This window comes from Pogonomyrmex barbatus, unplaced genomic scaffold (assembly GCF_055798465.1).
Source record: "Pogonomyrmex barbatus isolate J1 unplaced genomic scaffold, ASM5579846v1 scaffold9, whole genome shotgun sequence".
NCBI classification, from domain to species: Eukaryota; Metazoa; Arthropoda; class Insecta; order Hymenoptera; family Formicidae; genus Pogonomyrmex; species Pogonomyrmex barbatus.
In genome coordinates, this window is record NW_028297193.1 from 7,110,113 (window position 1) to 7,135,589 (window position 25,477).

The 25,477-nt window shown below is 35.3% G+C and overlaps 2 protein-coding genes across 3 annotated transcripts in view; both read right to left on the reverse strand.

The window, feature by feature from the left end:
• Nucleotides 1–25,477, reverse strand: part of LOC148934575 (uncharacterized) — a 33,799-nt gene that overhangs the window by 3,234 nt on the left and 5,088 nt on the right. Inside the window, exons 2-3 of one of the 2 annotated variants that reach the window (XM_089084485.1) lie at nucleotides 24,177–24,288; nucleotides 21,166–23,875 (exon numbers count right to left, since the gene is read on the reverse strand). In XM_089084485.1, coding sequence (XP_088940611.1) covers nucleotides 23,583–23,875; nucleotides 24,177–24,288 — 405 coding nt within the window. In that variant the 3' untranslated portion in view covers nucleotides 21,166–23,582. Of the gene's footprint in view, nucleotides 1–21,165; nucleotides 23,876–24,176; nucleotides 24,289–25,477 lie in introns of those variants that run through there. The other variant, XM_089084486.1, reaches the window with a different exon arrangement.
• LOC148934576 (uncharacterized) lies at nucleotides 8,677–14,923 on the reverse strand. Its single transcript, XM_089084497.1, has 2 exons — nucleotides 9,914–14,923; nucleotides 8,677–9,795 (listed from the first exon to the last, which is right to left on the reverse strand). Exons 1-2 carry the CDS (start codon nucleotides 10,307–10,309, stop codon nucleotides 9,763–9,765), a joined length of 429 nt encoding a protein of 142 aa, XP_088940623.1. The 5' UTR covers nucleotides 10,310–14,923; the 3' UTR covers nucleotides 8,677–9,762.

A 25,477-nucleotide genomic window follows, 5' to 3' on the forward strand; every position in this document is an offset into this window, starting at 1 on the left:
ATGAGAATCGATGCTAGCAATATATCGATACATATTGATAGTCGTATCGATACTTTTGATCATTATTATTTAGAGACCCTTTAATAAGAATCGCAAATAACGTCCAAGTTAGATCGGCATTTCCATTTTTCAATAAAAAACCGGAAGTAACGTGGCGCAAAATTTAATTTCTAAAGTATGGTGTTTTAAATAAGAAAAGAAAAAAATTTCATAGATAACAAACTTTTATTTATTTCTCAAATATTATGCATCGCCATTGTTTTGCTATCAAAATATGTAATATAACTTTTCTGACTGTATTTAAACATGTTCTAGCAACTTATAAATTAAGAGATACAATGAAAAAATACAGGAAACAGGAAACACAGAATAGCAACAGATAACAGATTTCGATGAATCAGAAACTGTGAAGAATATTGGAGATATTTTTTCATATTTTTGCTGATATTTTTTGCTGAAAAATGAAGATACCGACCTAACCTTGACATTATTTCGCGACTCTTATTAGAGAATCTTTATTATTACTGTTCGGAGAGCTAATTGATAGCGCTATCAAATACTATCATGACGTCATATCGATAGCATGTTTACGTTATAACTTCACGCTATCAATACTATCGCTTCTGAGAAAGTGCATTAGTAGCGTTTGATAGCGTTAGGGTTATAACACACAAAGAAAACTTAAGCAATAAGGAAACAACGTCATGGATTTGCTACTGCTTATTGACTTACTGTTATTGCCTTACGTTCTCCATATGTTACGTTCTCCACTATAATTCCACTATAATTGACTGATTCGCTTACTGCTTTTCTTTTTGTGTGCTATGATCCTTACTGCTGGTTGCACACAGAACGCGGCAAAGTGGAAACGCGACAACGCGGCAACGCGATAGTCAATCACCGTCTTGTTTTCTGATATGTAATGAATTATATCATGATTGGCTACCGTGTTGCCGTTTTGCCATGTTCTATGTGCAACCAGCCTTAATGTTTGCGAGCTTCACGAATAGTAGTTAACAGTGAATTGTCTGTTAATCCGAAGATTTAGAAGTTTTTGTTAAATTTAAGTGAAGAATTTAAAAGATTAAAAGATTAAAATTTAATTTAATTAATTTAATTTTTTTATTTTAAAATTAAAATTTTTTTTAACTTTGTTTTTTGCATAATTTTCGATTCTTGGTATATGTCTTTTTGAATTTTTATATTTCTTTCTATTATTTTTAATTCTTCTTCATTCATACGAAGATGCGCACTATCTGCTCATTAATTTTTGACTGCTCTATTTCGCACAGAAATATAATCCTTAAAAATTTATCGATACGGAGATGCTACGGAAATGCGCACTCTTTAATTACCAAATTTGACTACTCTCTTAATCACCAAATTTGACGACATCTCTGAACGCTCCTTAGAGTTCATATATACCCACGAATTGGCTCGAACATTCCAGCAAGGAAGTATTGTATAAACCAGCGCTCGGAATTAGTTGAACATTTCGGTCCGATTTCGAGGGTGACGCTTACAGTTTCCCCATCACCGTTCGAGTCTTAGCGGCCGAGTCGCCGAACGGCTGTGCCTCAGGAGCGTCACCCAGAAACATGCTTGTACGCCTTTAGCCTCAAACTGTCACTTAGATATCTTCTTTGCTAAATTATTTTTATTTTTATAAATAAAATAAAACGTTGAATTTTCTATTATTAATATATTATATTGTGCTTTATTTATGGGTGTTCTTTTTTCAAACGTAATATGTCAAATATCTCAAAAAATATAAAAGATATGGAAAAACATTTCAGATAAAAGTTTTATAGCTTCGAAGAGGAAAGACGATAACATTATCAATTTCATTATAAATAGCGCCACTTTCGAGATTGTAAACTTTACACCAATTGATTTATCTTGTGGCGGTCACCGCCACTCTGGCCCAGCAACGAGCGCGCCGGCGCGCGCCGCCGCGCTGCCACGCGCCGACACCGTGGGCCCGCGCACGGGAGTGACACACGCTCGCCACGAGATGGCCAGCCGTCCGACCGTCTGCTCGTGCGCGGAAAGCAGTAGGGCCCGCCCGCGCACGAGGGTGATACACGCGCTCGCCACGAGATGGCCAACCGAACAATCATCAACTCGTGCGCGGAAAACCACATCGCCGCTATATAAGAGCGGCTAGCACCAGCGACCGGCACTACCCCTCAGTGCGCTCTGAGGCCCGTACACGGCTAAAGAAGCACTGAGGTCCGATCGCTTGCGGTCAATTACACGGCCTTTTTTGCGGCTGGCGTTACCGACCACTCATAGGTCGTACTCTCCCTCGGTGGCCATTCAGAGGGACTCCTTACCCTCCGACGCAGCCGTCCACGCCGTGCCTCCTCTCGCCGAACTCTCCTCAGCGGCCGTTCACGCCGTTGAGCGGGACTCTAGGCATCCCTGCCGAGAGGCACCTGGACGAGCCACCGCCGCAGACTCCAGAGGAAGGCCACGCCGCGGAGACGACGCAGGAGAACATCAGCCGAGGACCAGACTCCGCCACCACGTCGCAGCCGCATCCGTCCGTGCCCTAACATAAAACATAAAATAAATCAATCATTTTTTGGTAAACGTATCTTAATATTTTGAAATATTATGACAGAATAATGAGATTATGGTGGTTGGGTACACCAATGTGGTGGTTCGTATGGCCACCAATGAAAGCCTGCTGGCCGCCATCACCGCGGGGAGGCCTACCTCCGCCGCCAGGACCAGCACAGAGCGGACATCCCGGCTGGGAGGACAACGAGACAGCCAGACACCGACGCATCCCGGAACACCGGCGACACCGCGCCGACCAGAGCCCGCGCTGCCAGCGCGGAGGAGCGACCATCGCCCCACGGCCTCGGAGCGAGAACGATTAGTCGAGTTATTTGGCGCCCTCTCGACTTCCTCCTCATCAGCGGATAGCCACACGTCCGGCCCAACATCACGGACGCCACCGCGTCCGAGCGCAGCAGCTCCGCGGACCTGCCCGCCTACGCCGGGCCGCAACATTCACTTTCCGGCCCGCAGGGACGCACGCAGCGAACCAACTACCCCGCAACGGGCGAGGTTCTCGCCTCAGATCGCGGCACATCGCTGCCCGTCGGTCCCAGGCTTTACCGGACTACGACCAGAGCCCACTAGCAGTCCGTGGCGCCTCATACCCCTGGACCTGGGGAGCATGACGCGGGGAACGCCCCGCCGAGACCACCGGCAGCCTTCGTTCCACGCCGCTTCTCAGACCGAGGCCTCGCCATCCGTCGAAGTCGCACTGACAACCCGAGCCAGGACGACACCACGGCGGAGCCGGTGCCCGCGAGAGATGCGCACAGCGGTACCGGGAGGAACCTCGCGACCCGGTCACCACCAGAGGCACCTCGTATACACGGGGGACACAGACCCCCACGCCGCGCCCCTGATGTACACGACGTCTTTCTCTATATTAAAAATGTATAAAATGTACTTGTGAGAATCGCCTATTTCTGGGAACCAGCACGACAAACCTTCCTTTCCCTGTCGCCCATTCCGCTTTGCACACTCGAGAAGCAGACAGCGGACTGGTTGCGCCGGAGACTCATCAGATGCACAACGTTTTCATTGGTGGACATACGAACCACATTGGTGTACCCAACCACCATAATCTCATTATTCTGTCATAATATTTCAAAATATTAAGATACGTTTACCAAAAAATGATTGATTTCTTTTATGTTTTATGTCAAAATACGACGAAAAAATAAGTAAAAAATATCTCGTAAATTAGTAACTTTTTAATTTGTGTCTTAATATTATATGTACAATATTTTTATATCCAGAATAATTAGAGGAATCATATTACATAACAAAAAATATATGATTCTATTTAAAAGAATGGCAATCATAAAAAATCGAAAGTGGCGCTATTTACAATGAAATTGATAATCATCTTTCTTTCTCGAAGCTATAAATCTTTTATCTGAAATGTTTTTCTATATTTTTTATATTTTTTGAGATATTATGTTTGAAACATATTATGTTTGAAAAAAGAACATCCATTTAATATATAGAAAGATATTTATTAGGTTTGGAAAAATAAACGGAGACTAACTGAATTTGAACTCGGGATCTCTCGTTTATTAATCTGACACTTAGTCTGCACGACCACGACGACTCTTCTCTGTTAGCTGTTTATATTCCGAATCTCTTTCATGACCGCTTACGGTCGTCTAATTCTTACAATATAATATATTAATAATAGAAAATAATAGCAAATTCAACATTTTATTTATAAAAATAAAAATAATTTAGCAAAAAAGATATCTAAGTGACAGTTTGAGGCAAAAGGCGTACGAGCATGTTTCTCACAGGACGATGCTCCTGAGGCACAGCCGTTCGGCGGCTCGGCCACTGAAACTCGAGCGGTGGTGGGCAAACTGTAGGCGTCGCCTTCGAAATCGGATCGAAGTGTTCAACTCCGAGCGCTGATATAAACTAACATGACTCTGAATTATTTTTTTAGGAACCAATTGTAAGTTTACATGCTCGTTCGACATATCAAAAGAAAATAGAATCTGTAATTTGATATCAAAAAATACCATCTTTAAGAGAGAAATTATTTAAAATTTTTTAAAGCAGTGCATGCATGTTTATATATATATATCTGTATGTTTAACGTTCTGCAATTTTCTGTAGTACACAAAGAAATGTATATTATATAAATGTATATTATTATACTTAAAATTGTCTAACGAACACAATGAGTATAAGAATTAATGTTACATTTTCCTTATTCTTGAAATTACGGATTTTGTTTTAGTTTCCTAAAATCAGGAATAAATGTTTCTATTGAATTCTAATAAAATCCTTACATTAAATAACTTGCGTTTTAATTTCACATATTTATTTAGTAGGATTTAGTTTTCCGAGTGCTTATATGCTTACTGCATCCGTAAGGGCCACAACACACATTTTTGCATAATGCATAACGCATAAGAAAAACCAATTAGAATCTTTCATTTCCATTACGAGGAAAGTGATTGGTTCATTTTTTTATGCGTTATGCAGAAGTGTGTGCTGCGGCCCTAAGATTACATAAGTTTCCATAAATCTTATAATTTATGGCGGACACGAATATAGGATATCCGTAAAATATACTATATTGTAATAGATGGTACGCGTGTTACATTTTACAGGTGGTATCTTTTTAAGCACACATAGAACAAGGTATGAGTCTATTCGTGCATGTCGATGATGGCGTCATCGCTTAATGCTGTTCTTCCATAAGAGCAGTTTTCCTTATTCCTTTCCTTATTTCTCGTTTTTTCACAAGATTTTTATATTAGGTCGAAAGAGGGAGTAAATTGACATTATTTACTATGGTTATTTGTTAATAAAAATTTACCATTAAATATTTATAACAATTAAAATGTTATTGTTATGAAATTTTATTGTTTATAATTTATTTTATAATAATATAGTTTATTGATTGATTGCCTTTTGCAATAAATGATTGTAAATATCTCAAAAACGGAGCGTCGGATTGATATTTACTAATACAGGTGATTAGTAGGAGAGAGGAGTAGAAGGAGAGTTGCTGAGAAAAAGTTGTAAAATTATAAACAAATGGAATTATTTCGAAAACTATTGATCGTATCAAGAAAATTTAAACGTGATAGTTTACAATTAACATAGGGCTATCAAATAGCGTTATTATTTTAGTTTGTTATCAGGGGATCGTCATCTTGAAAATTTACAATTTTGAATTTTCGAAAAAATCTTTTTTATGTCCTTGTTATTGTTACTAAACTGACTATTTTGCAAATTTAAATTTATTTTGTTATTTACAGAATTTTGAGTGACATCATCATGGTCTTATTTATTTGTACCTCTTCAAAAATTATTATTATCCTCTTATTCCCTGTGTGAAACATAATTTCGTTAACAATATTTTTCCTTATCTTGTCTTATTAATGTATAAAAGTTAAGTGAAGTCTAAGGTGAAGTCAAATTTGATTCAGGTTATCTGTTGGGTTCGCAAGGACTATCTATCGGTAATATAGGAAACCAGAGAAAAGTCTGAGAGTGGTTATGGACGTGTTTTAACTGTATCTTTATTCGCATAGGTAATGTGCACATTTTTGTGGTTCTCTTCCGCTGCTAGATGCAAAAGTGATAAAGAGGGACGACATGGACACCATTTTAGCTATATCTATAGTTATATTAATGAATAATAATATTTATTTAATAATAGTTATTTTAAATAAATGCAGTAGCGGTCGTGGCATACGTAACAATATACCAGCTTCCTAAGCTAAAAATCCAAGTTCAAATCCACCTAGAACTCAACCTAAATAAAATAAAAATAAAAACCGATTCCCATCTTCGACTGACCGACAGCACAACTCTGACGACCAAATAGAATTCTGTGGACCAATCATTCATAAATTCGAAGAAACAAACATGATTCGAGAAATAAATATGAGCCTCGGATATCGGACGGATCCATTGACAACAACCCTTGGCTATCGAAAAGGTATACGAATAGAATTGGTACCTGGAACATTTGGACATTGACGCAGGCACAACTAGCCAAAAAAATGACTCACTATAAAATTGAGATCCTGGGCCTTAGCGAAGTGCAGTGGAAAGACAGCGGCGATATAACAACGCCAGACAATTACTATATAATGCCAGACAATTACTATATGATATTCTCGGGCAATTCATCCGCTCATATCAATGGAGTAGGAATTGCCATGACCACTGAAATAAAAAAGACTAATAGACTAGAGCTCAGTCTCCGACCAAATAATCGCTTTCGAATCAAAAATCACAATGTAACAATCATTCAATATTACTCACCTACGAAGGCGGCAAATGATGATGACAACGAAAAAGATCATTTCTACAATCAAATGCAATGAGACTATACTGGTCAAATACGCTAACAAACGAAGAACTCTTGCACGTATTCAAGCAAGAAGAAATCGATACAGAAATCCGTCGACGAAAAGAGATAGATTGATCATACTCTGAGAAAAGCTCCACAGAATATAACTCGCATGACCATGTAGGGAGTAGAGGAAGACATGCCATAACCTAGAGAAGAATGGTTAACAAAGAAATAAAAGCGATAAGGAAGAGCTAGTCGGAGATAAAAGTCATTGCCCCTAACAGAATAAGATGGGAGAAGCTTGTAGACAATCATAATGGTCGTCAGCGTTCGCGGTATATCTTTAGGTCGCGCAGTAGCTTTCCGCGCAACCCGGTTTGACAATTGGCTTAATTTACTTAAGGCATAAGATTAAGTGGAACGGTTACAAAATAAATACACGACGTCCTATGCACATAAAGAGATAAATAACAATAATTTTAAATAAATACTATTTATAACACAATTAATTGAAGAAGAGGACTAAGCAATAGAGGAAAGATCATAATCAGAAAATCAAGATCAAGATAAAAAGATCACAATGCTTAATAATACTTCTTATGTGATTGTATATACATTTTCTAGTTTTTCAAATTGCCATTGTTTTGTCTTGAAACACAGTTTTAAATTGAATTAGTATAATATCACAATATTAAATTGATAATTAATTTAATATTGTAATATTATTAATTTTATTTATCTTAATTTAAAACTGTTTTAAAACTAAAGTCACACGCAGTTTGAAAAACTATAAAATATATATATAATATATATAATATATATAAAATATATAAACATAAAAAATATTATTGAATCTATTAACATCCTGATTATTTTTTGGCTCTTCTCTTCAATTAATTATATTATATATTTTATGGCCTAATGAACAAAATAAGATGCTATAAAATATAGCTACTATATTTACCCCAAATAAGAAGGGAGGGTATGCGTCACGGCGGGGCCCGACCACGAACCAGTCGTGAAAACTCGTAATTATTTTGCGAAAAAATACCACCTCAGCCAGGAATCGAACCTGGATCTCCTGCTTACCGGGCAGGCATCTTATCCTTTCGACTACCGAGGCATGTGATGATATTATCGCAAATAACGTGTTTAGAATAACACGTCAACAATACAATGATACATATATATATATATATATAGAACTAGTAGCTAGTAGTACCGGTCGTGGGGATTCGAAAGAATACATGTATATATGTATATTGTAATATATATATATATATATATATATATATATATTACAATATACATATATACATAAAAATTCTAAACGCTGGCCCCTGTGAGTGGCTAGTGAGTAGCTAGTAGTACCGGTCGTGGGGATTCGAAAGAATACATGTATATATGTATATTGTAATATATATATATATATATATATATATATATATATATATATTACAATATACATATATACATAAAAATTCTAAACGCTGGCCCCTGTGAGTGGCTAGTGAGTAGCTAGTAGTACCGGTCGTGGGGATTCGAAAGAATACATGTATATATGTATATTGTAATATATATATATATATATATATATATATATATATATTACAATATACATATATACATAAAAATTCTAAACGCTGGCCCCTGTGAGTGGCTAGTGAGTAGCTAGTAGTACCGGTCGTGGGGATTCGAAAGAATACATGTATATATGTATATTGTAATATATATATATATATATATATTACAATATACATATATACATGTATTCTTTCGAATCCCCACGACCGGTACTACTAGCTACTCACTAGCCACTCACAGGGGCCAGCGTTTAGAATTTTTCCACTGTTCAAGCGCTGTGAGTGGCTAGTGGTCAATCGGGACGTGGTCAAACGGGTGTCTCCCGTGTTACGGCAATGTTATGACAATATGGACTAGTAAAAGTTGGAGCAACGTTAAATTTCCAAAAAGGGATTTTCGGGGGTTAAAGCTTGACAAATCTGCTACTGTGATTTACAAAAAGATACAAAGGGGAACATGGCTTATGGAGAACATTTTTACGTAAAATTTAACGTTGTTCCAACTTTTGCCAGTCCATTTTGTCAAAATATTGTCATAACCACATAAACACATCGCGCAAACACAACTTCACTTCAAACGCTTTTAACAATCACGTACACTAGGCGTTATCAATACCTTCTCACTTGAAATTGGTTTCCTCTTTCAGACGCATCTAGATATCTGTTCATCATGATTGTCGGATTCGTTAATGTTACTTTGGAGTTGTATATACAGTATAAAAAAAAATATTTTACTGTTATGATATACATATGCTTATTAATGTTATTTATAATATAATGTAATATTAAATTTAATATTATATATTAACAATATAAATAAATATTTAATAAATAAATATAATAAATAAATAATATAAACAGTTCTGTTTGATAATTTGATTCCACGGATTGCCTCGTTCTTCGACGCGTTCACCAAGTTACGGAAGTTGAGGTGACCCATCCATCGATATCAAACTTGAATGGCGCATTGCGTTGATTTACCGCTTCGATTAGTAACAGTCTCCGCACTTCGATAATTGTCAGATGATGTCCATTTCACATAGTAAAAATTTTCGGAGCGCTTCGCAATTAATTTAACGTGCTTCTCTATTCGTCACCGTGGCTTTCCATTTATTGAATGTCACTACATAGCCTCTGTCGGTGATTTTGGAAACGGACAACAGATTTGCACGCAATTCCGGAGCGTGCAAGGTATCATGTAGAGTCACTTCGTACCTCTTGGTCGTCGAAATGTTTGCTACATCCCTGACCTTGATTTCTGCGGATGCGCTACTTGCTAGTTTTAATTTGCTTGTCTCATTATTGCTGATTCTCGTAAAAGCATTGATGTCCCTGCAAAGATGCTAAGACACCCGCTGTTAAGACACTACACATTATCGACGGTCATTTGCTATTTGGCACTTGTATTTATTTTCGATCGACAAAAAGGATACATTTGAAAAATTTTTACCATTCGTACTCGGAAGCCTTGTGCTCCTTCCGATGACACTTGTGACTTGTACATGAACGATCTGGTCGTCAATTGCTTCTTTTTGTTATCGCCTGAATCCTCCTTCCCTTTCTTAGCTTTTCGATTTCTGACGAACATGGCGCCCTGCATCGAGTTCGAGGACGCTGTATTTTTTCTCGCATCACTCTCCTCGATGATCTTAGTTCGTGAGTTCTCAGGCGTGGGAAGCTGATCCCAGTTCTCAATAACAATCCTGAAATTTTCATAACTTAAAGGAAGGCTGTAAAGCATCATGACTGCCAGTTGATCCAGATTTATATGTACGTCCATGTCTGACAATTTATCGACCGCATCGAAAAAATCGTGCAAATGACGTGCGTCACCATTCTCTTCCATCTTTTACAAAGTAAGGCTCTTCAAGAGAGAGGGGATCCGATAGCACACAACGCTGATTGACCAATTAAATATAAAATTTTCTAATTGGTGGTCCATTGGAAAATTCCTAAGTAGCGGCTGATGTGTGTACTGTGCACTAATGAGACCCACTCTTCAATAATGTGGTCTTGCGAGCAGGTCCCTTTGATTGAAAGACGTTCTCTAATTTAATCCATATCTCGTGTGAAGTTATGCAGTTTTTAATTAACTTGAGCTAAGTAGCACCTATGCACAGAATCAAAAGCATTCAAATCATTCAAATCTGACTTCGCCTTTTTGTCTTTGATATTCCAGTACTGAATCGCTACTGCATTATTTTGCGCTGGTTCGGGTTTCACTATCTCGCCACTCACATAGCCCCAGGCATCATTTTTTACCAATAACGCGCGCATTTAGTTATATATATTTATTTATTTCTTGCCTTTCGGTTTTGAAATGGGTTCTACATCGATCTTACATAACAATGTATAAATCTAAGACGTATTAATATGATATATGAATATTTTCTTAAGCTTAATTACTTCGGTTAAATCTCTTTGCTATATGCCTATCTTCCTACTTTTCTATATTTTCTTTGGATTTGTTCTCTTTCCTTGCTTTTACGATTTTTTTCATTCAACTGATTTCTTCCCCCTTTTCTCCTAGCAACTGACTTATTCTTGTGTTATCTCTTATTTCTACTATACATTTTGTCGCCAAATGTTCTAATGTTTCAATCTCAATATTGCACAGCCTACATACGTTCTTATCCTGTTCGCGCCAGTATCTATTACTTAATTCTTCGTCTAAATCTCGCAATAATTCTTTGAAAGTGTTTGTGACTACCTTTCTTTAAATATTCGGGTATCCCTATCGTACATAATTCTTTATATCTTTTCCCATATTTCAACTTCTGGATTTTATTATGTTGTATTTGTTTTTATACTTCTAGGTCCCTTGCCATTAGTTGCTTACAACCTCACGCCTTTTTCTCTACAACTTTTAACTTCTCTTCCCGACATTTCATTCCTATGAAAATACATTTCTCTTTCCGACTCCAATCTCCTCTTATTTTTTTTTCTATTTCCCTAGCACTCTATTAATATTTTATTATCTGATTTCTCCCTAATTTTTTCCTTAAATTTAATCGCCCTACCTGATTCTATTCTTATATACTCTTTATTAAATGGTCAAACATTCATATTTTCCTTTTGAATTTTCTCCAGCGAATTTCCTTTGCCCTATCTCCCAAATTTGCTTCATAGCACATATAGCTTTTTTATTTGTCTCTTTGAGTCTATCCGCGCCATCATTACTTTGTACCTATAATTTAAATATGTAATCTAAATATTTAAAATAATCGATTTCCTCTATCTCTATTCCGTTTCAAAACCACTGTTTTTTTCCTCCTTCCACTCCCTTTCCTAAACGTCATCATTTTTCTACATTGAGAATTAATTCCCTTTTCCCTACAAAATTTGTAAATCTATTTAACATTTCTCTTATATCGTTAGCCACACCATCAATATGATATCATCTGCATACGCAAGACTCCATATCTTCTCTTTGTTGAGCATCAGTCCTCCCGCCTGTCCTTTGCAGAGCCTCCTCTAAATCCGCTATATATATTGCGAATAATGTTGGATTCAAAGGGCATCCTTGTCTTACTCCTGCATTTGTCCAGAATTCCTTAGAGTATGTTTTCTCCTTAAAGTATGTTTACTAGCACAGTATTAACTGTTTCCTCGTATATTTTCTCTATTCTCCTTAATAAATGTCTCTATTTAATTCTTTTTTCTTTATTATTATTCATAATTTTTCTCTATTTATGATATCGAAGGTATTTATAATATCGCTTTCAAAAAAGCATATACTTTTCCTCCTTTTTTACTTATTTCCTTTTCCACAGCATAGTTTAATATATAAATATCCATCGTGCTACGTTTTTTCCTGAACCCTGCTTGCGTATCTGAAAGAATCTTATTTTTCTCTACCTCCTTTTTGAACTTTTCTTCTATGATCATGGCGTAGATTTTATATGCCGTATTGAGAAGTAAGATATCGCGATAATACCTCATCTTTGTCACTTTTTTTATATATAAGAACTATCACTCCCTTCCTCCAACTATTTGGGAAACCCTCCCTCCAAATTCTCTGTAAGATCTCTAATAACCTGTATTTTGCCTCGTCTGTACAGTATAACCAGGTTTCGTTTTTTACTTCACCTTCGCCCGCGGCTTTCTTCTTTTTCAGTTTCTTCATTTGGTTTTCCACTTCCGTTAAGGTGATCTCATTTTCTGTATCTAATATTTGTTCTTCCTTTTTTGTTTCCGTTTTTTTTTCCTCTGTCTTTCGGAGAAGTCCCATAAAATGTTGTCTCCATTCCTCTTTTGAAATTCGTCTTGATATGTTTTCTCTTTTTCTTCTCTCCATGTTTATGTATTTCCATGCTTCCATGTTTCCGTACTGATTTTCTTTGTTTTTTCTTCTTCTCTTTTCTAAATTTTTCTTTCCTATCTTGCAGAAATTCTAGTATTGTTGTTTGTGATATCTATATTCTTCTAATAGCTCTCTGTTCTTCTTAGCTCTTCTGAGAAATCTCCTGAGTTTTTTCTCTTCTTCTCTTTTCTCTTCTGCATTCTTTATTTCATCACTTTTTTTCACTTAGTGTTCTTTTTTTAATAAATATTTCTTTCTCCTGTGTAGTTGTTTTTATCCCTTCTTTTAGCTCTGTCCATGCATCTTCCAGGTTTGTTTTCTTAAATTTCCGAGAACTTAAAATTCCTTAAATTTTTCAATTCCTTCTTCTGTTCATATTTGTTGCTTGAAGTTTATGCCCCTGTCCATATTTGTTGCTTGAAGTTTATGCCCCTGTTTTCTTCGGGGGCTCGAGCCATGCTTAATGCAATCTCTCCTGTCGTGCTCCAGGAGGATTATTTGTATATTTGCCAATGGCGTTGGAGGAATGTCGCCGCTGCAGTCGTCCGACCTGCATCCATCGAGAGAATAGGACCATCATCTCTCTGGAGTACCGGTCGTGGGGATTTGAGAAAATATACATACATATATATATATATATATATATATATATATATATATGTGTGTATATTGTAATATATGTATATGTGTGTATGTCATTGTATTGTTGACTTGTTGTTTTAAACACGTTATTGCGATAAATATCATCACATGCCTCGGTAGTCGAAAGGATAAGATGCCTGCCCGGTAAGCAGGAGATCCAGGTTCGATTCCTGGCTGAGGTGGTATTTTTTCGCAAAAATAATTACGAGTTTTCACGACTAGTTCGTGGTCGGGCCCCGTCGTGACGCACATCCTCCCTTCTTATTTGGGATTCTTCTTCTTATTCCTGTGTCCAAGGAGCGTATTTTATCTTCGGCCTATATATATATATATATATATATATATATATATATATATATATATATATATACACACACAAATTGATAAGTGATTCGATTCTGTTCTCTCTTCTGCTTTTCTACTAGCTTTTCAATCTTTTCTTTTGTCTCGGTGTTTCTTATTACATAATCAATTACTGAACTACCTCTTGTACCTATGTACGTAAATTCTCCTTTTTCATCTTCAGTATATTATCGTTTAGAATGTTCCATCCCCTCTTTTCTATCTCTTCTAGAAATTTCTTACTCTCGATATTTAACATCTTGTCCCTTGATTTTCTGCCTAACTTGTCTCTATCATTTCTCCAAATAAGCATTTCTTTTTTTTTATTTTGATATTGAAATCTCCTCCTATGAAAGATTTCCTTCGTTATTTTCGGGTATTAAAGCTTTGATTTCTGTCATAATTTCAGTTATTCCTTGATTATTATATACTGTTATTTATTTTTTTCTGTATTTACTGTATTTATTTTTTTCTATAATTACTCTTCTTACGTATACTCCTTCAGTCCTTTTTTCTTTTGTTTCTATCCTGATCTCCTCTTCAATATTTTTTTTTACTTCTGTGATAATTTCTCCTATCGCTCTTCCTTTATTCTTCTCTCTCTTAGTGTGTTGACACTTCCAGTTGACATTCTCCGGCATACGTTCTTTTAATTTATTCCAGCGTTTTTCTTCTATCCACGTTTCGATCATTTCGATTATGTCGAATTCTTTGATATATTCCCAAAATTGCGCATCTTTGTTGTTCAATCCTGCAACATTCTAGAAGCCAATTTTAAGTTTTCTTGTTTCTATCTTTATTTCTATATTTTTATTTCCTTCATTTTCGTCTTTTTTCTTATATTCCTTTCCTGTATTCCTGTGCTCTCGCAGACCTCGGCGGAATGGCTATGTGGGATCTTTCTCCCTCCGTCTGCTCATTATCTATGAGCCTACGGAGCTCTGTCTGCTCCAAAAATTTTATTCTTTTAATCCCTTCTTCTCTTTCCATACGAACTTCTTTTCGTTGACTTGCAGTTTCCTATAACCGATCTTCACTTTGGCTCTCCTCTCTTTTTCCGCTTCTGCTATCATGCGTATTTCCTTCTGTTATTATGCGTATTTCCTTCTGCCTCTCCAAGTTAAATCATTATCTATGAATATATTCTTACCTTTCAGATTCTTTTTCTTTATTATAATTTCTTTATCATAATTTCTTTTTTCTGGTCCTTGCTTTTTATTTTTACTGTTATCATGTTTGTCCCTCTTCTCATCCAATATGCTTCATTTACAGTCGCTTCGACGTTGAGTTCATTCCTTAACATTTCGTCCACTGCTTCTAATGATTCTCTTTTTGGTATCTCCCATCTTTTTATTACAATATTATTTCTTCTTTCTCTTCTCTCTCTTGCCTCTTCTAATCCTTCTAATTTCCTAATTTTTTCCCGTAGATCTTCATCTTCTCTGCTTCTTATCACTAAATTTTCTATCTTGTTCTCAGCTTCTTTGATTCTTCTTTCCCACTTTTCTTCTTTCTTTCTCCATTCATCCTTGATTGCTTTTATTTCTCCCATTGCATTTTTCAATTCTTCTCTGATGTCTTTTATAAATTATTTTATTGTTCTTATGTCTTCTTCATAGTTTCTCATTCTGTCTTTTTTTGCACCTCCCTCTGTTTTCGTTATCGATCCTTTTTCTTCTTTATAATATGTTTTTCTTCGTGACGGTGATTTTGTGATTTTCCTTGCTTTTTTGAATTTTCCTAAACTCCCTTTTCGTTTCGATTCTATCTTCCTCTTTGTTTCTTCTTTTTTTGTTTAAAATATCAATCGACTCCTCACTTCTCGCTTTCGACTCTTGGTATTAGATAGTCTAAAATTATGTTTCCTTTTTTGTTTCCTTCTCCTTTTTCCCTCATCGGCATTCGTTCTTCCTGTGTTGTCCTCTGTTCGTTCGTGCTATTCATTTATTGTTTCCTGATTTATCGCTCAGACTTTTTTCTACCTCTATTTATCGCTGTCAGTTCTTTGCTACTTTATCGATCTTGATCTTGCAGGTGACAATTACTAGATGTCACCTTACCTTTTCTGCTATCTTGTCCACATAATGGACAAGACGTGGACGTAACTTTATATATTCCTTCTTGACTTGCCTCTTTTTCTTGAATTTTTTCCTAAAATTTCTTGTCTTTATTCTCTGTTATCTCTCCCTTCTCTTAGTTATCTTTAGTTATCTTTTTTTCCTCCGAAATTCTGCTTCTCTTTTTTTACCTTTTTGAGGAGCGCTTTTTACCTCTACTCATGTTACTCGTGCGACTTCGATCGACGCCCCCCCCCCTCGCACATTTGTAGTTTCCATGTGTCATAATTATCGTCCGAGCGCCTTGGTATACGCACGATGCTGTTCGCACCACGCTGTTTCATGTATCACTTAGAGTTCGATTAATCGCGATAACGTGTTTATTCCGCTGCGCCCGTATCTTGTTATTACGCGTAACCTGTCCGTTCTGCACATGCAACACAGCACTCGCGTCTTTCGATCACGCAGGTCTCACGCTCGTACGCGTGACAATGTTTCGATATGCACGGTAACACACTTGTTTTTGAATGCCAGGTGTTTGGACCTATAACCTATTAGAGTTGTAGAGTGACACCAAAAACAAACTCGATGCAGATAAAATGAAACACAGAACTTTTATTAATAGCCTTGCTGGGCGATACAAACATGGATACCATGAACGCTTATAGAGATGTACGTAAAGAAGAGCGCACGGTGGTGTCCTCACGCTACCCATATTACCCATTTTGCGAAGGGGCGCCTCATCTAGTGATAATAACGCCAACACATTTCATTTAAGTCTACATTTCATTATTTATAGCCAATAATATTTAAAGTTCAATTTTGAGATATAAAATTTTATAATAAAAAATGACAACTAAAATAATATAAAAGTGATACTTGATATAATAATGCAAGAAGTAAAATTGAATCAAAATAATAAAAAAGTTTATTAATGTAAGAAATAAATCGACTAAATTTTTTTAAAATAAAAGTTTTTAAAATTAATAGACATAAAATTGTAAATAAATAAATATTTTAAACAAATTTTGTTTATTTTGTCCTTTTCTTTTTATGCTTATTTCTTCCTTTGATATTTTTTCCTTTGATTGAAATACAAAAACTGCAAGAATAAGCAATAATACAAAAATTTAATCATAATAATACTATTTACCACTAACAATTAAAAAAATGAAAAAAATAATGAAAATTATGAAAATTTATAATATATATGTGCCCTAAAATATATATTTTCAGTATTGGCAATAAATATCGAAATGCAGCTTTAATAATAGTTATTTGTTTAATCAATAAATATTACTCTCAATCTGAATATTAATAAGTATTGTGACGTGATGCTTTATAGCTGCCGATCACAAGGGACCGTAGGCTCGAGTCGGATTCGAGTCCTCCGAGAGGGGGAGGAAAGCGGACAATTGTCATTTGACCAGCGAACCTATTGTCGCGGCCGCGTGCGGCGACCATAATTATTTTCAGAGCGCGGAGTGGGCGGCTGTCTTTCACATGTATGTGCTCTCACTGACGGATGAAAACCGGGCTGATACAAGGATGCAGTTGAGGAATAGCTGAGGAAGGAGCATCGCGGAAGCATTGTAGCACGCAGATTGTATTATCCCACGCACTCGTATTAGCGGGAAGGGAAATGCTTTTGAAAAAGATCTCGTTTCAGCTTGAAAAGTTGTCATTGCCGATCGGGAAGCGAGCGAGGCGAGGATGGGGAAGGCGCCATCTCACGGAACAAAACGTGGAGAACCCCGGTCATGGAACGTCCGGCAAGGCTACCGAGTTGATGATAGGAGATGCGAGAATCTTAGAGCCTGAAGAGTCAAGAAGCCGTGGCAGATGCCGCCACATTTGAATTTCCCGCGAGGACTTCGCGATTAGGGCCGCGCGATTAGCCGATTTTCAGCCAATGATAATACTACCTCAAATCGCGAGAAGGAGGCGATTGCCTGCGTGTATCCCGCGAGGGCGTGGGATCATCACTTCTCGTGGTGCGCTCATATTGTACAGACGTGAATCCGAAAGCCGTGATCGACTTGCCGAAGAGACATAGCTAACGTAGTTGATGAGCCGAAGCTGTTTTATCGTGTAAAGCCGTCACTTCCATCGAGTGAATCAAGCGAGCGTCGCGGGAAGCGCCGGTAGCGCGAATTTCTGTGAGTGATAGTTAGAGTGTAACAGTGCCGGTGCCTGTGACGGTCGTGGCAATCACTCTCTTTAGAAGAAAGTCCGGACAACGTTTCGCCTCCCAGCGGCCACGTTAAGTCACCTCCGTTAATGTTTCTTTTGCCGTTTTATAATTAATGTATGCATTGTCTTTTCTTGCCGTTCCGGCAGCTATTAATTGTTGTATCGCGCTGTTAAATTGCGTTGCATTTGCATGTCGATTTGTCGTAGTGATTGTGGATCACTTCCGTGTAGTATTGTGCAGTTCCAAATTATCGTTAACGTTCGATTGCTGTTTGCTATTTTCATATGTTACGCTATTCCGCTTTCGATCGCGAGCTTAGCTTGCTGCATATTTTCGCTTGCGCGTACTATCGTTCGGGCTGCGGATTATCGCGCGCTTATTATCGCCTTATTTGCGTTAAAACAATTATGTGCGCTAATTAATTGCATGTTGGGTATTATATATTTTGCTGCCAGTCTCACACAGAATCTCAAAGGCTCATTGTAACGAATTTTGTGTGAGAAGTCGTTGACGAATTACTGCGGGTATTAAACCGAAATTTTTGGAAACTGCCGATCATCTTTGTTTACGTCGCGTGATCTTCGGCCGTGCGCCACGTGATCGGTGAGATCAAAGTTGTATTGTGGACTACCTCGGAGTCGTATTGGAAGATTCGCGAATAAACTGTTAATACTTGTTAACTATCAATGGTAATTATTTGATGATCTCTTTCTTTTCCCCTCGAATAACGCCCCATTGAACCATCCCCTTTACATGATGACTTCTGAGTAGCCGTGCATTCCGTCGCCGCGTGCCGCGCCTCGGTCCGTGTACGAACAAAATTACGAAGTCTCGTAATTTTGTACCGCGTGCTTGGTACCCAACCGTGTTGTATGTAAGCGATTAACAAATTATTAAAGTGTTGCTGTCGTGTGCCGGTTATCTTCGATCCGGGAGTGCGGACGTGTGGCGGACTTGGACCGCGCGGTCGCTATTTGTGAGACCGGCGACCGACGAACTCAGGGCAGCGATCGCAGTATATAATAATATTTCAATAAATTTAATAAATATGCAAAGACATATATTTGCAAATTTATCGGAAGCAGATAGGATTGTATCATCGGACTTTATATAGCAGGAATAGAAAAGATAAATATTGCCCAAATCATACAGTGCAGCATAAAAACTGTTTCATTATGGATTAAAAAATACAAAGAAGACAACTTCGAAGCTTTAAAAGTTCACAGAAAAAATAATACAGAATTAAAAAAAAACTACAATGCAACAAGACGAAGAAATCATTCGATTAATTGATAGAAATCCTTTCAATGCTGTTGCAACAGTTTTGCTAATGGCAATAATGGTAATTTTCCAATTTCTGAAAGCACAATAAGACGTCGATTAAAAACTGCTAAAATTTATTCACATACATCCGTAAAAAAAATTGCACTTACACAAGCTATAGAAATTAAAGAATCAAGTTTGCCATACAACATTTAAATATTTCACAAGAAGAGTGGAATGCTATAATATGGGTAAACAAAAAAATGTTTTCTTCTACAAAAGATGGACGATATAGAATAAGGCGATCAGGTGGAGAACGTCTAAATCCGAAATACATGGTCCTCTCTGGACACAGTGAAAAAAATCACATTAGGATTTTGAGGAAGCATGACATCTGCAGAATTAATGGATATTGTAGAAATATCACCACGTATGAATGCTGAAGAATATGTCGAAATTTTGGAAGAAATATTGAAAGTTAATGCAAGACAAATATATGAGGAACAATATCCAATTATCCAATTAGATTGTGCTAGACAATAGTTCTGTGCATTCTTCAAGATTAGTTCAGGAATGATTTCATGCAAATCCTGATTTTGAATTGACCTTGGCCGGCAAAATCTCTTGATTTAAATCCGATCGAAAATGTATGGATAAAATGTATGGTAAAATAAAAAGATCCCGAATAGCTGGTGAATTATAAATCAAAGAAGCATGAAGAAACCATGTTTATCAAATATGGGACGAATTAGCATTGAGTCCTAATTATACACAAAATTTGGTGAACTCAATGCCAAGACGGATACAACAAATTATCCAAAAAGATGGTTTTTAGATTCCATATTGGTAAATATTCGGAGACAGTTGTATCTTATATCAAATATTCACGTAACGGCGTATCATGTATCTATATAGCAACCGTTTACTTGAAAATCTTTAAATTGAATAAATTTTAATTTTAATGTTTCAGAAACATCGAAATTATCGATATGATTGATTTATCTGTCTATCCTGTTCTCTCCTTATCTATTTCATGTTTCATTCGTTGTCGACATATGCAGAATCCCGCCTTTATTAGTCCATTATTGTGATTTCTGAGAGTAGTGTTATACTTCAATATTGTGCATCTTAAAAAAGTTTTTTTCTAAATAATCTGTATATACAAATTTTTCTTTTTTAGAAGCAAAAAATTAGAAAAATGTGAAAATTAGAAGCTTTAGCTATGTGCTTCAGTTATTTCTGGATATTTTTATCTTATCCCATATTTTCGATTGGATTTAAATCAAAAGATTTTACTGGTCTAGGTATTAATTCAAAGTTAGGATTCGCATGAAACCATTTCTGAACTTGAAGAATACATAGATTAATAATTTCTCGCACAATGATAATTGAATATTGTTCCTCAGGATATATTTGTTTTGCACTAACTTTTCAATATTTCTTCCAAAATTTCGGGTGACATCCGTTTGACCACGTCCCGATTGACCATTAGCCACTCACAGGGACCGTCGCCTAGAATTTTTTCACTGTTCAAGCACTGTTCAATCCAAAATTTTGACATAATCTTCATACGTGGTGATATTTCTACAATATCCATTAATCCTGCAGACATCATGCTTTCCTAAAATTCTAATATGATTTTTCAACTGTATCTAGAGGAAAACACATATTTCGGATTTAGACGTTCTCCAGCTAAGCAATACTCTATATCATTCGTCTTCTGTTGAAAAAAAATTTTTTTGTTTACTCATATAGCATTCCATTCTTTTTGTGAAATATTTAAATATTACATAAGAAATTCGATTCTTTGATTTTTATAAGCTTGTGTGAGTGAAATTTTTTTACGGGTGTAGGTGAGTGAATTTTAGCAGCTTTTAATCGTTTTACTGTGCTTTCAGAAATTAGAAAATTACTATTACAGCAGCATTTCTATAAATTAATCGAACAGTTTCTTTGCACTGAAGTGGGGCCCGTTTGATCACGTTGCAATTGATCATTAGCCACTCATAGCGTTTGAACAGAGGAAAATCTCTAGGCATCGGCTGCTGTGAGTGCCAATTGCAACGGTCAAACGGGACGCTCCCGTTGCACTGTAGTTTTTCCTGTATTATTTTTCCTGTGATCTTTTAAAGCTTCGAAGACTATATCGCCTTCTTCGTATTTTCTAATCCATAATGAAACAGTTTTTATGCTGTACTGTATAATTTATCAATCTTTATTTTTCTCTTGTTATAATGTAATTCGATTATTGTAATATATTGTTGTAATATATTTATCGTTCTTAAAAATCTTGTAAATTATAATATAATAAATTATTAATTTAATTAATAATAAATAACTTATAAACTATTTACTTAATGTCTGTACAGCGTATTAAAATAATGTTATTGTTAATAGTGATATTAAATAGTATTATGATTTTTGTATTATTTCTTATTTTTGTAGTTTTTGAATTTCAATATCGAAGAAAGAAATAAATATAAAAAAAAGACAAAATAAACAAAATTTATTTAAAATATTTATTTATTTACAATTTTATGTCTATTAATTTTTATTTAGAATTTTTATTTTAAAAAATTTAATATATCGATTTGTTTCTTACATTAATAAACTTTTTTATTTTGATTTTATTTCTTGCATTGTTACATCAATTATCACTTTTGTATTATTTCAATTATCGCTTTTTATTATAAAATCTTATTATAATACCTCAAACTTGAACTTTAAGTATTACCGGCTATAAATAATGAAATGTAAACTTAAATAAAATGAATAATAAGAACTAAAAACGCAAGCATTTCATCATAATTTTAATATTATATATTGTTATTAATATATAATATTAAATTTAATATTACATTATACTATTAATAACACTAATAAAACATATCATAGCAGTGAAATATTTTCTTTTTAATACTACTGCGTGTTTTATAAATCAAAGACAGATCTATTTGCTCCTTCATCTCTCGTTCGGCAATTCATATCTTTCTGCTAGATGTCATTTCATCTGCGTTCGGTATTAACATTTTTAGAGCGAATCAAGTTCCTTGATTCACATCGGATTTAAAAACCGAGCTCGCAGAAATAATTTAATTTTACGCGCCTAAATTAAAATTTATAACTTATAGCAACTATTTTTCAAAATAAAATAATATTTGTGTAGAGAGTATCACTTAAAAGAAAAGCAGCCAGCATAAACAATTATCAGTTATCATGGCTGCATTCACAAACAATATCTATGAAATAATAATAAAAATTGATAGTGAATAATATTTACATAAGTTTTTAATTCATTTTCCTTGACAAAAAAATCATAAAAAGAATAATAAAAACCATTAAATAACAAAACCATTAAATAATAAAAACATTTCATCAATTTTTTATTTTTTTATATTTTATTAAAAAATAAATATTCAATTTTAATTTTTTTTTTAGTCTGAATCTTGTAATCTTTAATGTCAAAAACCAGAGAAATATACGGTTAACAGTACGTTAAACATTCACATAAAAAAACATTGTAATCTTATAACCTTATAACCTTAAATAACAGTTTTACAATAACTCTGACAGCTCTGTACTCTGTGCTATCGTTCGGAATTAATATCAGTGCTTGGCAGTGATGCTAATTTCAAGACGAGAGTCACGAGAAAGTTAGGGAGTGAGAATGCCGCACACAAGGAGAAAGCATGTTCGTGAGAGTTCAAAAGTTCGGCCGGCGTCGGGTAATAGACGAGGCTAGCAAACCTAGTCCTGATTCTTTCGCTTTTTATTCTCACAACTAGCCTGCTCGTTCGACGATTCTGACTTTTAATCGAAACCATCGAAACGATCGCGCTTTACGATATAGGCTACGTTCGCTTTAGCTCTTACAGTTGTAAGCATTATATCAATAACATTGACATACAATGTTCGTTATATTAAAAAAAAATGGATTATATCTGTTATTAGAAAGAGTTATATCTATAATTCGAAAATAATAATGAATAGATATAATAGAAGATAGAAAAATTAGAAAAATAAAAAATTTTATATTTTTTTGTATTTTGGTATTTTTTTGTACTCTTTTGTATTTTTTATATTTTTTAATTTTATTTTTATTATATTTTTTACACATTTATCTTTGTAACAAGTATAATATGTGCACATAAAAACAAGATAAAATTTTGTGCAGATGCGATGTTCTTTATAGATATTATATTATATATTATTTATTTAAACTTATTGCTATTATTATTATTTATTATTATTATTATTATTTATTTAACTTAATGCTTTAATCATTTGATGAAACATAAGCAATTATCCTTTTTGCATATTATTGTTGCATATTAGACGAAGATAGACCAGCAATATCGTTTGCAGCATGTAGCTGAAAATTTTTCTTTTGCTTTACCGAAGAAATAACATATAATTTATCTGTCGACATAAAAGATAAATGCTTTTCATCGAGCTTCATGTTTAAAGCAGTTTCGTTTCTTGCTTTTAATGCTGATTTCAATACACCAACGGCATTTACAGTAGTCGACGATAATCTGTTTCGTTTTTTTGTTTTAACATCTGTTAAGAGGGAAAATATTCTTTCCGGAGCTGCATTTGAATTTGGGAGTGCTCTAATAGAATTCAAGAGGAATCTTAAATTGGGATATTTGGTTTCATTATTTAAATATTATTTTTGTAAAATTTCCTTCCACATATTATCAAAATTTAATTTTAACAAATCTTGTTTCTCTGTTATTGAAAAATCTGAATTTAAGGCAAACCATTCTTTCTTTAAATCGTTTTTGTCAAAACTACCCATTCTTGCAGCAATAAAAGAAAGATCATGAAAAAATGATATTTCCCTATCAGTACTCAATAAAGCTGTATGTGGTGAAAGAATTTGTAATTTTGATAAAAATGTATCACTTACTAATCTTTTGAAAATTTTTTCGGCTGCAGTTATGTAAAATCGCAAACAGTTCTCTCAGTTGCATGTTTGCGTGTCCATCCTCTATCAATTGATGAAGATATTCTTCGCACTCCTAAAAAAATATCATTTAAAGATTTATGATTTTCTGTCTTACAAAATGTTATATTTGGCAAATGTTTCAAAATTTCTGGTTTTATAAAGTTTGTACAAATTTCTTTTAAAAAATTAATTGCTTTTGACTGTAACATGTATCCTCAGCTTGGAAAAATGTATTAAATACATTAAAAAAATGTAATGTATATTTTAAGAATAGCAAATATGCTTTTGTATCTACATTCTGCATGTCACGCAACAAATTTTCTGCAGATGTACGAGGGTAGTCTGAAAAGTTTTGAGCCTTAACATGAAGATGACATTACTCGTCAAAACCATTCAATCATACTACAATAGTATATGCTTTGAAAGACTTTTGTGAAAATTTCAGTCATTTTAAACGCTCAGTTGTTGTTTGACAGTCATTTGTGTCAGTCGATGTCAGTGTTTTTGTAAAAATGGAAAAAATTGAATATCGTACCGTGATTAAATTCTTACATTTGAAAGGCAATACACCTGCGCAAATTAAAATCGAGTTGGACGCTGTTTACGGGGATTCTGCCCCATCATTTGTCACCGTAAAAAGATGAACAACTGAATTTAAACGTGGTCGTATCAGCTTGGCTGATGATGAGCGTTCGGGACGGCCAAAAACTGCGACTACCGCTGATAACATCGAAAATGTTCCAAATGGTACTGGACGACCGTCGAATCAAGGTTAGAGAGATAGCAGAGGCTATGGACATATCGAAAGAACGCGTGTTATATATTGATTGAAGAATTGGATCTGCGCAAGCTATCCGCGCGTTGGATGCCGCGTTTGTTCACTTTAGATCAAAAACGAATTCAAATGAACATTTCCAAGGCCCTTGGAGCGGTTCAAGCGAAACGAGTCAGATTTTTTGCGTCGATTCATAACTGTAGATGAAACTTGGATCCATCATTACACATATTACACTCCAGAGACAAAAGAACAGTCAAAACAGTGGACTGCAAAGGATGAACCTGCTCCGAAAAAGGTGAAGACGGTTCCATCAGCTGGGAAGGTAATGACGACTGTTTTTTGGGATAATCATGGAATTGTGTGTATCGACTATCTTGAAAAAAGTAAAACAATAACGGGAGCGTATTACGCATCATTACTTGATAAGCTGAAGGCAAAAATTGCAAAAAAACGGCTGCATTTGAAGAAGAAGAAAGTGCTGTTC

Bases quoted from the DNA above. Each gene is read 5' to 3' on its own strand.
- LOC148934576 (XM_089084497.1), bottom strand. From the start codon at position 10,309: ATGGAAGAGAATGGTGACGCACGTCATTTGCACGATTTTTTCGATGCG. The intron at 9,796-9,913 runs GTAAAAATTTTT...GCATCTTTGCAG, and splicing joins AAGGCTTCCGAGTACGAATG to GGACATCAATGCTTTTACGA.